The following is a 12,374-nucleotide window of genomic DNA, read 5'->3' on the forward strand; positions in this document are numbered from 1 at the left end:
AAAGTGCATCCCAACCCCATGTGATTTACCGAAGGAATGTAAGGAGGTTCAGCCTTAGGAAAGAGATCTGTCACTGATTCCACTGATAAACTAAAATTGGAAACTGAGATCATATTAACTGATGTGCAAAAGCAGCAGCCACTCCCACTCTAAGTAAAAGATGAAAAGAAAAAGATTCTTCAGTGTGATAATGATTACCAACCCCGCCAGCCATTCCCATTGAAATCAGGAATGAAAAGAAGTCCACCGTGAAGGAAACTGATGAACTAAGTCACTATTTTCAACATTGTTTTGAAGACTGTAGTTCATGCTGTGGAATAAGAAAACAAATAAATTGGTATACAAATCAAAACAAAAGAGAGAAATTATTTTTATTTGCAGACAAGATTGGTTCGCCTAGAAAAATGAGACTCTAAAATCACATAGTAAATTTAATGTTACTAGATACAAGATAACTGTACAAAAAAATGAACCAGTTTTCTTTATACTAGTAATAAGTAATTACAAATGGAAATTGGGGGGGGGTATGTTCACAACAATGATGACATTATAAATAAATACATTTACAGGAATAACTTTACAGAAACAGTGCAGGGCCTCTATAGTCAAAGCGATAAAAAGGTTTTTTTTGAGAAACTTAATTCAAGATTGGAATAAACAGAGAAACATGCCATGTTCCTGAGTGGGGAGACTTTGTATCATAAAAATGTCCATCGTTCTCAAATTCATCCCTAAATGTATTACCATTCCGATAGGTTTTCCTACAGTGTTTTTTGCTTGTTTGTTTGATGTTGGTTTGGGAGGTGGAGATGGAAACCAATAGTTTTTAAAGTTCCCGTGGAAGAGTAAACATGTTAGAATCATTAAAACGTTTTTGCAAGGGGAGCTTGTTGTTAGAGACAAAGACCCTCAACACCCCTATGACTTGTCCTACGCATGGGCTTCGCCCTAGGAAAATTCCTAGGACAAAAACAACACCCCACCCTCCAGCTATAGCTCCGAAAAGAATGCAGAATGCGTTGGGGTGTGCTAACTGCAATTGTTCCCGACCACCTGCCAGGTTGGGGTTGAGTAATCAGTCACAAACCTGATACCGATAAGATACTGATTGGGGCTGATTAGCCCAAACCCAAGACTCACCGTCACCCCACTGCATTTTTTGTTTCTACTTCCTTGTTTCTGTATGCTTATAAAACCTACTAAGAATCTAAGTAAAGTAGACCTTGACAACCATTTTCTTGGTCTCGTTCCTTTCTCTCGCTCATCTCTTTCAGGCAGGGTCCCCCTTGACCCCCGCAAGTAACAGAAGGTCCCGCGGGCCGGGACAGCTTGTGTGTACATCCTTACCAGTGTACACACTTACTGTGAGCACTGTTGTCAGAATGACATAGTGCTGCCGAAGGGGCAGACAAAGAGATGAGCAGAACAGAGATGGATACATGGGGTCCAGGCGTGTGCCGGAGCCCAGGCCACCACACACGTGACATTTCCCGGTGGAGAGGAGGAGAAGGACCTGCACAGTGACTTTCTGGAAACAGAGTTACATTTGCTGCATTCCACATTCAAAATCACATCCCAGGTGGAACAGAGATCTGAACTTGAGCACACAACAGTAAATACATCTAAAGATTGTATTTTAAGGCTCGTGAGTCTTGGCCAGGTGCGGTGGCTCACACCTGTGATCCTAGCACTCTGGGAGGCCGAGGCGGGAGGATCGCTCATGGTCAGGAGTTTGAAACCAGCCTGAGCAAGAGCGAGACTCCGTCTCTACTATAAATAGAAAGAAATTAATTGGCCAACTGAAAATATATAGAAGAAATTAGCTGGGCATGGTGTCGAATGCCTGTAGTCCCAGCTACTCGCGAGGCTGAGGCAGGAGGATCGCTTGAGCCCAGGAGTTTGAGGTTGCTGTGAGCTAGGCTGATGCCACCGCACTCTAGTCTGGGCAACGGAGAGAAACTTTGTCTAAAAAAAAAAAAAAATTGTAAAACAAAAAAAAAAGACAAAAAAAGACTCGTAAGTGTTAAGGAGAATGCTGCTGACTAAATAAGTATTTTAAATACCTGGTGAAATGACAGGTAAGCAGCACTGAGAAAGGGGAGGTGACGGGAAGGGACGGGAGAAGGTATTTGCAGCCTTTTAGCGGACAAGGGGATAACGCCCTAGTATCCAAACAACTCTTCATGTGATGAGAAAAAATTATTATTCTCTTATTTAAATAACTTAATACGATCTTCTTATTAAATCGCTTTCAAAATGGAATTCTAACCGTGTTTCCCAGAGACAATCGGCTTCGCTTGTGCCTCTAGGTGAGTCAGTGGCTGACAGGACCCAGGGTGACAGGGGATGGGGAGCCCAGCCCCAGGGGGTCTGCCTGGCAGCAGGTGACCTTGGCAGTCAGAGGGTCAGGGTCAGGGTCATTTCCGGCCTCACCAAACACTCCCAAGTCTATGGAAACTCACCAAATGTGAAATGCGCTCTCTCTCTCTGTCTTTCCAGAGAACTTGGCAACCATGCTTACAACAATGGCTGCTAAACACCAAATTACGGTAGATCCCAGAGGAATTTTTGTGTCGTTAAATTATTAAAGCCCAGGCCAGGCGAGGTGGCTCACACCTGTAATCCTAGCACTCTGGGAGGCCGAGGCGGGAGGATTGCTCAAGGTCAAGAGTTCAAAACCAGCCTGAGCAACAGCAAGAACCACCCCCCCTTGCCCCCATCTCTACTAAAAAAAAAAAAAAAATAGAAAGAAATTAATTGGCCAACTAAAAATATATAGAAAAAATTAGCCAGGCACGGTGGTGTAAGCCTGTAGTCCCAGCTACTCGGGAGGCTGAGGCAGGAGGATTGCTTGAGCCCAGGAGTCTGAGGTTGCTGGAGCTGGAGGTTGCTGTGAACTAGGCTGATGCCACGGCACTCTAGTGGGGGGGGGGAGTCCGCCCCCGTGACCAGGCTCTGTTCCCTGGCTGGCCTGGGGAACAGGCCCCCGAGGACAAGTGGACACACTTCACAGGTGCCTTGGGCCAGACGGTGCTGTTCCTGCAGCCTGGCCCAGGGTGACCCACCTGCAGTGGCTTCTCTGATTCACCAAACTGCCTCCATCCCCAGCAGAACATGCGGCGACCCCCCACTCCTGCCAGTTGTCTCTGTTTCCCTTGAAGCAAAGTGGGTGACCTGCGCCAGGGTGTGGGTGGGGGACGTTCTTGGGTTGGGAGATCCTCTATTTTCCTGTTTGGAGGAGGAGTGAGCAGTCCCTGAAGTCCTTCCTGCTGGGCTTGCCGGGCCTGTGAATCCCGCCTCCCAGCAGCGGGAGGACTTCCCCAGCCCGCTTCCCGGAGCCAAGTTCGGACCGGGCGAGGTCTGGGCAGGTTCTGCGCAATCGCGCGGTAGCGCCGCTGCGTGCGTTTCTCTCCCTGGGTTCCGGGAGGCACCTCCACGAGACGTCGGTGCATTCCACGTGGGGATATGGTTTCCGCAGCAGCAGGAGCTCGGAGGAAACTGGGATGGAAAACTTTAAGCAGGTTCCTTTATGCCTGGGAGCTCCACGCGGGCAAGCTGACTGTGTGTCCCCGTGGGAGGGGGCGTGGAATCTGCCTACGCTGTCCCCGCTTTTTCTCCTTGAGCGTTCAGAGCTGGTGTGCCCTGGGTATGTAGTGGAAAGTGCCGCCTTAGGTAAATCACAGGTGCCCTTTGATTTACGGGGTGGTCCGCCATGCAGGGCTTCCTGGGCGCATTTCGCAGACGTGGAAGGTAAACCTCGGGGACTTTAAGTGACGCGTCCGGGGTCGCGCAGTCTAGAGAGGGGAGTGCTGTGCGTGGGCAGGACCCCGCTAGTGAGCGCTTGCTTGTCCCTGCCTATTACTCATAGTATTTATTACTGGGTCAAACGTAGCACGAGGACAACTTTCCCGGAAGGGTTCAAGGCAACATAATTTTGATTCTTTGAATCAAGATATCAGAACATGGTGCACAGGGCGGAGGGAAGGTAAAAACCTACCTCACAGGTACAGTGAACACTCCTGGGTGACGGGCACACCAACAGCCCTGACGCAGGCATCACAAAAGCTACCCACATCACGAGAACATGCGTGTCCCCTTCCTATTTTGAAATTTAAAAAAGAGGCACAATTTCCTTTTTATCAGCCAGTTGACGTTCAGCAAGAGACCTGGGTGCCAGAGGTCAGGGGGTCGTGGGGGTCGGCCGGGGTCCCCCTGATGCTGGTGGGTGTTGGCCTGCACAGGTGCTGCCTGTCCCCCCCGCCCCCCGGGATGTGGTCCCAAAGGCCACTAGGACCCCCCCCCCCCAACCGCTGGCCTGGGCTGGCCCTGGCCCTGTACAAAGTCCTCACCAGTTAGGAGGGAACTGCAGCCCTGTTCATGCCATTTGAGCGCGACCTTCTACGCTCCGGCCAGGCTTTCCCGCTTTCTTGGGGACCTGCCCTGTCTGTCCTTTTGTCAGGTTCAGGTTATAACGGATTGTGCCCTATGTGGGGTTCACAGCTGCAGGACCAGCGGGGTGTCCCCCCCAGCCAGCAGGTGCCTCGGGAGAGGGGAGAGTGGCTTGTAATAGGAACCTTGTCAGGCTGTTCTGCAGCACCTGTTATCACGGGCCAGCCGGAGCCTGATAGCTATGGGACGCTGTGAATTACCATCTATGGGGGGGATGGGAGCAGGAGAGAGGCTCTCTCCAGCCACAGGGCTTGTTTTCATGGAAAGCACCTGCGCGGCTCCCTCCCCTCCCCTCTCCTCCCTCTCCTCCCCCTCCCTTCCCCTCTCTGTCTGTCTGTCTGTCTCTCTCCGCAGGCATCTTCTGTGTCCAGCGGCGCAGGCCTCTGCGCTGGGGCTTTACTTCCGAAACCAGCAAAACTCTGCATTTTGGGGCCTATGACAGGGACCCGTGAGCCAGGACAGCTGCTGGGCCTGGGTCTCGGGGTCTCTGCACCTCTAAGTCAGCCAGCACCGGCTGCCTCTCAGATACTTCGAGATTTGGTGTTGTTTGGAGCGGGTAGTGAGACCGGGTATATGTTTAATTTAAAGAATACTCGTATTTAATAGCTGTCCCGCCTCCACCGGCATTTCATGTCAGTGGCAGTGTTGAGAGCTCCGGCCCCGGGGGGCCCCCAACTTTGGACGGAGCCCCGTGGCTGCCCAGGGCGCCCGCACCCCTCTCCCTCTCATTAGCTGTTCCCTTTAAGGACCGACTTCCCTCCACAGGGAAATTCCTGAAACCAACAGTTGACAAACCCACACACCCTGGGGAGGGCTGGGCGCCGGATAAAAGCCCTCCGCGGTAGCCCGGCCCCTCCTGGGGACGCCGCCTCCTGCTGGGACCCAGCACAGCGCTGGGGACGACACTGCGGCCTGACCAGCCTGCAGCCAGCCCCGAAAGGCAGCAGCCCGCGGACCTTAGCGAGGAAAACAGGTTTTCTAAGTTTTTCTGGTTTGTTCTCAGGGCTCCACTGAGCGATCTATTTCTGACTTTCCTTTTGGAAACTGCGCTGTTGCCAATGACTAATCCCAGCCCGTGCTGAGATTATTATCACCTGTCACCTGCGTGGCATGGAAATGAAGAGATAAACCCGAGGCTGCTGCAGCCCCAGCCTGCCAGGGCCACCTGCCTCCCTCCGAGAGGGAACCGGAGGGCTCAGCGCAGCCGCCGGAGCCACCTATGTCCTCGCCGCTGGCATGTGGCCATCCCAGTGACCACCCCGGGGAGGCTGCCCCGGGAACCGCTGGCCCTGGTGTCTAGGGCGCAGCTGCCTCCCTGCGGGCGGAGAGGACCCTGCATGGAGATTGCGCCCCGCGCCCCTCATGTCTGCCCTGCTGACACTCTGTGTCCTGCTCCTGCCCCTGGCAGCCCCCGGCCACGGCGCCCAGCCCTGGGAACCCTGCACAGGTAAGGTGGCGACAGGGGGGAACGGAGGGCAGGGGTACCTGGCGGTGGAGCTGGGAGGGGTGTCAAGGAGCGAACGCTGCTTTTTAACGCCGCCGCTGATTCTGGTTGCCATGCCAGAGGACGCTTGCTTTCGGAGGACAGCAGTTAGCACCCCGGGGAGACGGGCAGAGGCGGGAGGGGCAGGGCAGGGAGGATTAAAGCGCCGCCAGGCAATCACAATAGAAATGCCAGCAAGCTGGCAGGGCGCGACTGAGTTTCAAAGAGTTAACCAGCAGCGATCAGAGGCCTTCCACAAGTACTTACCTGCTTGGCCTCCCGGGGAAAGGCCTTACACCTGCTTTAGGAATGAAGTCGCAGCAGCCCTGGCAGGTCGCTTTCCTCACCCAGTGCAGAGACACCCTGGCCTGCTCAGAGCAGGCAGAGGGCCACCCGGCCTGTTCTGTCCCTACGTGAATGCAAACGAGAGGTGTGAAACACGCGCACAGCCCCCGACACCCAGCACCTGAGCCAGCCGGGGCCTTTTAAGGCTGAGGCCCCCCCCCTCCCAGGCAGGCAGAGAGCTGTGGCTCCCCCGTGGCCACAGCAAAGCCAAGAGATTTTGTTCCCGCTGTTTTAGAAAGGCCAGTTTGACTTGCCAATGACCATGGCACGCTGAGATTTTTCTAGAGTGTCTACCGAGAGATTTTACTTATCAAACCAGAACTGAAAAACCAAAGTAACAGGAAACTAGACCCGAAAGCCAGAAACCCGGTCGCAGGACAGCCAGTGGGCGATGCGAGTGCTCAGGACCTCGCCGAAAGATGGGGGCAGTGTGGTCGTGAGAGGGGGGATGAGGAGGGGGCTTGATTCAGGGTTCTGGTTCCGTTTGCAAACCATGCATCCTTGGTTCCCAGGAATCGTCTGGGTCCTTTCCAGGCCCGGGCTGTGTAGCTCTTCTCTCTGATGGCGCTTGCTTCCCGATGACATGAGCAGGGAGTGGGCCAGGAGGATGCAAGTTTGGGACACTGACCCACGTGGGTGTCGTCGGGGGGGGGGGGGGTCCGCAAATGTCCCTGGCCAGCCAGGAGCAGCAAGGCTGCAACCCACAGCAGCCCCCCAGGCGGGCGGGCGGCAGGAGGCCCTGGGAGCTGGGAAGGGACAGACCCGCCTGCTCCTTGGGCTCGGGGCAGCTGCACCTGCCCCAGCGACCGCTGCCTCGGAACAGGAGATTATGCAAACAACGCATGAGCCAGGCAACCACTGCCAAGCAAAATCCCCTGGCTTCACGCGATCAAAGGCCAGTGCCAGCCGCACCCCCCCTCCCGCCCCTGCACAGGGACCCCAGGGCAGCGAGGAGCCAAGAGCCGTTGTCCTCAGCACCCGGCGGTCCTCCCTGGTTTGGGGATGAGTCACAAACATGTATTTTCATGTTCCCTTCGGTGCTGGGAACAGAATCGACCTGCACAGTAATAATAAAGGTTATTTATAAAGCCCGCCCCCTCTCCCCTGCAGGTACGTTGCAAATAGTTAAAAGATGACCCAGTTATTAATACCATGCACTAGAGAAGAAAGATAAAAGTCAAGTAAATAATACTGAGCTACATTTGGAATGCTCCCAAGAGACTTGCATAATGGCCAGCAAGGGTTTCAGACTGTTTGAAAGCTCACGTCGGTTGTGTGCGGTTTGGAAAGTGCATGCACCTTGCTGAGGGGCTGTGTGCATGCCGGGCCGCGCTCCGCTCCCCTGGGGCCTAGGCTGCCCGCTGTCAGGTTTCTGAGTCCTGGCCCCCAAGGCCATGACCAGGGACGGCTGGTGCAGAGGCTCGGTCGGCCGTCGTGAGGCTTGGGGGTTTGGGTCCACCTTGGGCGCCCACACCCTTCCCCTGGAGGTGCCGGGGGACAAAGGGACCTGCTCCGATTTCCAGCACTCACTCCCATCTCTCCCTCTGCCCTGCTCAGACGTCTTGCTAGTAAGCAGCTTGCAAATCGGGTGACTGACAGGCCAGTGGGGAGACTGTGGGCGGGGATTGTCAGGTGTCCCCAGCCCATCGGGGAGCAGATGGGAGAGATGCATCTTCACACGCCCTTTGGGAGCTGGGAGTCTGAGAGGTGGCAGGGAGGCCAGTGGCCGGGAGTTGCGACAACTCGAGGCCAGGGTGCTTGGGTGGGAAGAGAGTACTGGACAGTCCAGGAGGCTTGAGGGCGGGCCTGGTGGGGACTCTTTGCCCGGCTCCAGTAGGAACCAGAAGGCAGGAGCTGCGTCTTGTCTCTGCATGGCGGAGGTGGGCATGGAGGCTGGGAGAGGCCCTGGGGAGGGGTGACCAGGTTGACACAGGTGCAGGGTATTGCACGAGGCCCACCCACTAAGTGACCAGCATACTGATGAGCCCAGGCTGCTAACTGCTGGCCCCTCTCACGGGTGGGCCGTGTGGCCAGTTTGCTCATGGGGAAACTGAGGCTGAACTAAATGTCTGGTCCCAACTCTGCTGGACCCTGTGCTGGGGGGCAGGGCTGGATGCTGGTTCCCTGCACAGGTGCGTCTATAGGCGGGTCAGGTGTCATCTTTGAAAGCCATGGTCCCGGGAGGCGGTGGGCATGAAGGAGGCTTCCTTGGGTCCAGAAGGTGGAAGCAGGGGCTGGGGGCACACTGGTGGGGTCTCAGGGCCTGCATGGGGTGGGCTCCCCCAGGCTGGTGTGGCAGGCAGGATTCTGGGACGAAGTGCCTTTTTAGGAGCTGCGGCATCACCTTAAGCTGTGGGGCAGCCGGGTGCTTATAGGCAGAGGCTGATCCCAGAACGGACCCAGCCTTGACCCAGGCAGGCAACCCGGGCTGGCAGGAAGGTGGGAGGGCGACTGCTGAGACCCATAGAGGTCTCCCAGCCGTGAGCTGCACGGCTGTGCAGTGTGAGCCCAGATGTGCCCAGCAGAGTGGCCTCCTTCCAGGCAGGGGCACTCATGGGAGCGGGTGAGGGCTGCCGGTGAGTCCGGGCGGGGGATAGAAAGTCCCTGTCATCTATCCACCTAGACCTGGCTTTGTGGCACCCCCACTCAGAGTGCCTGGCGTCAGCCTGTGGACAGGACACCAAGGCAGAGGGGTTCTTGGGAGTCATCTGGGACCTCTTGACCCAGGGGCTGGCAAGGGCTGGCTCTGGGGCGCTGGGCGGAGAGGGGGTGTGGGGACTCCACCGGGGAGGTACAGCGGCCACGGGCCAGAGGACCTGCCCACCAGAGCTTGCAAGCCAGTCAAACCGCAGCTCTGCCTGGAGCCAAGTGCGGGCTGTGGCCCCCAACCCCGGGCGGGAGGGGCGGAGTCCTGGAGGAGCAACATTGCGGGTGGGGTGACTGCAGGGCCAGGCTTTCAGCAGGCGGGAGGGACCCCTGGGCTAAGTGTGGCAGGGGATGCGTGGTCAGTCCTCTGGGCCTGGCAGCCAGCTGGATTAACCCAGGAGGTAGATTAAGAACTGAGGGGACATAGGGGACAGATTTGCGTTTCAAAAGTTCCCTGCCCACGGCAGCCTCCCTCGCAATGGGGGTTGGGGGTGGGGAAGGGACTTCTAGCCCACCCTTCCCCCTCTGCTGCTGCTCCAGGTTTTCTTCAACCGACCTTTGCCCTTGGACTTGAGGGTCGGTGCCTGAGGGAGCATGCGTCCATGGCGAGGTCCCCAGACAACTTGGCTGCGCACGTGGTGCACGACTAACGCCCTGTAAACGCTGAAGGACGCCAGTGTTACCACACCGCTCTGTCCCACCCAGAGGGGAGCGGGAGCCTGCGCTGGGGGCCGGGGGCGCAAGGACGGGACCCGCCTCTCTGGGCGCCACCCCTATACCCAAAGGCACAGCGGGCCACACGGCATGCGCCCTGAGGGAAGGCTGCTCAGTCCCGGTCTCCTGGGGTGGTGGCGGTCTCCTGGGGTGGTGGCAGGGTGGAGGTGAAGGCTGCGCCATCCTGGGGGTGGTGGGGTGGAGGTCAAGGCTGCGTGGCCGCGACGGTCGCCCAATGCACGAGGACACTCCCGGCGCCGCTTCGCTTTGGTTCGTGTGACCGGTCCTGCCCTGCGGAGGGCAGGGGCTGGGCGACCTGTGCTGCAGGGGCCCCCACGGCGCCCCCACCGTCTTTGCCGCCCCCAGGCGTCCGCGCCACGCTGCCCCGGGCCGCACATGACGCCCATGCCCCGTGGGTTTGTAAAGCGCTCAGCCTGGGGGGCGGCGTTTCCCGCGGAAGGAGCAGAAGGGGACATCACTGTGAGGCGGCCCGCATGCACCCCGCGCTGATGCGCTCAGGGGCAAACCTCAACCAGCAGGCGGCATCCGGCAGGCCCGGACGCAGAGCGGGACCCGGGATGCCCTTCCCGCCCCTGCTCCCGCCACACTCTCGCCCCCTCCACCCCCACCCCTCCTGGCCCCTTGCGCCCTCCAGCCCTCCCCGTCTTCTCAGGTGGATTCGGGCTCTGGCTCGGGTGGGACCGCAGCTCTGGGCGGGGGCAGAGGCGGGAGGCGCCCGCTTCCCTCCCCGCCAGGAGCCCCCGGAATCCTGTCGGGGGCGTTCGCCCAGCCTCCCCGCTCCCACCGATAAGTGGGGTCCAACCCGTCTACACCGATACCCCATGTGGGCGCGGGGCTGGGGGTAGTTGGACGTGATCTGAAAGCCGATATTTTCCGGTGGGTTTTTGTCCTCTGAGGGACTCGGGGTGGGGGTGGGGGACCCCTCTGTAAAGGGCTCGCTTTTCGCCCCACCCCCGGTCTGGCTTGGGCAGTTTGGCGTGGTGGGGACTGCGTAGGGGGCTCCGGCACAGCCTCTCCCGTGGGCGTCCGCGGCGCTGCGGGGGTGGGGACCCGGATCCGTCTGCAGCCACCCAGCCCCCTCCTCGCTGGCCTCCCCCGGCCGCCAGGGCTGGACCTGCCGCCTGTAGGGGGAGGGGCCGCCGCCTCTGCGAAATGGGCGACGTCTGCGCGGTGGCGCTGGGAAGCCTTTGGGATGAGCAGGGCGCTCACCGGGCACGGGGACGCTGGGCGCACGGCGGCCCGCGTGTGGCGTGTGTACGTGTGCGCGCCTCCTGTTGACGCACACGTGCACCCCGAGGGTCGCCGGAGCATGGCCTCTCTTTCTCTGTCGGTGTCTCCCGAGCCCTCTCCCGGGGCCTGGTGTCTGTGGGGGTTGGGGGGAGGGCGCTCCCCAGCCCCACCCAGCCGGCACCTGCGCGGGCGGGCGCTCAGGGAAGACCGTGGGGACCCTGTGCCAGTGCCCCGCTCTCCTCGCTTTGCTCTGCATCTCGGGTCAGGCCTGAGCTTGGGGCGCGCCAGGGAAGGGTCACCAGTCGTTGGGGACAGGCCGCTGCTGATGTCCTTTAGAACAGGGCAGAGCTTCCAGGCCGGTCCGCGTTTCGGGCAGGCGTTCTGTGCCCTGGGCTTTCTGCAACTACGGAGCTGTGAACCGGGTGAGAGGCGCTGCGTCTTTGTGGCCCCAGTGTGGGGTGTGGACAGCGCCTGGGACATCGCTAGGGAAGCCCCCACTCCCCGTTCCTGCTTAGCTAATGCCTAAGTGGAAAAGCCAGTCTCTACGTCATTTGTGGGCTGTTTTTTTTTTTTTTTTTTGAGATAGGATCTGGCTGTCACCCCAGCTAGAATGTTGTGGTGTCCTCATAACTCATAGCAGCCTCCAACTCCTGAGCTCAAGTGATCCTCCTGCCTCAGCCTCCTGAGTAGCTGGGACTCCAGGCAGGCCACCACACCTGGCTAATTTTTCTGTTTTCTTTGTAGACATGGGTCTCGCTTCAGTTCAGGCTGGTCTTGAACTCCTGGCCTGAAGCGATCCTCCCGCCTCGGCCTCCCAGAGTGCTGGGATTACAGGCATGAGCCACCGCGCCCGGCCATCATTTGTTTTTTGAATTGTCTTGGCAGCTATTTTTAATATTTCTACACAGTTGTCTCCTTGTACATCGTATGCATTTAAGATTTCTGAGAAGGATCGGGTAGGTTTTACCAGCCAGCCAGAGGCCCCGTGGCTCTCTGGGATGGGAGATGATCTTGGCCAGAGGGAGGCGGGCACACCTTAGGCAGGGAGAACTCCCCCTGGCAGGCCGCAGAGGCGAGTGCCAGAGATTCTTTGGCCCTAAGAGCAGGGAGCTGGGAAGTGATCTCTCTGCTCCTCTTCCACAGTAGGGTCCCCCAGGACAGTCGTGGCGAGGAGGCAGGTCACCCCAGGGAAGCAGGGGTCAGGACCCCCACCTGCCTGGGCAGCCCAGAGCGTGGGGGTGGGGCGGTGGTAGGGCCTGGTCTGTCTGCACCATTTACACCAGCCCGGTTCTGATCCCGCCCACTCTGCACCCAGGCTCTCTGGGACCCCTCTGGGGGCGGCACTGGGCAAGCTGGCCCGGCTCAGGTGTGCTCTGAGGGTCTGGGGCACGTCTGTGCTGCACTTGTCGGGCTCCTGGGGTGGTGGCCGGTGGACCTCACTTGCTCCCACCCTACTGCAGCCACCCTGAGCCACAGCAGGGGCTCA

At 58.3% G+C, this 12,374-nt stretch overlaps 1 protein-coding gene across 1 annotated transcript in view; it reads left to right on the forward strand.

The window, feature by feature from the left end:
- Positions 1 to 5,811: 5,811 nt before the first annotated feature.
- TSPEAR (thrombospondin type laminin G domain and EAR repeats) overlaps positions 5,812 to 12,374 on the forward strand; it is a 132,206-nt gene continuing 125,643 nt past the window's right edge. Inside the window, exon 1 of the mRNA XM_075998908.1 lies at positions 5,812 to 5,896. Within this exon, the coding sequence (XP_075855023.1) occupies positions 5,812 to 5,896 (85 nt within the window). The remainder of the gene's footprint in view (positions 5,897 to 12,374) is intronic.

This window comes from Microcebus murinus, chromosome 1, assembly GCF_040939455.1.
Source record: "Microcebus murinus isolate Inina chromosome 1, M.murinus_Inina_mat1.0, whole genome shotgun sequence".
NCBI classification, from domain to species: Eukaryota; Metazoa; Chordata; class Mammalia; order Primates; family Cheirogaleidae; genus Microcebus; species Microcebus murinus.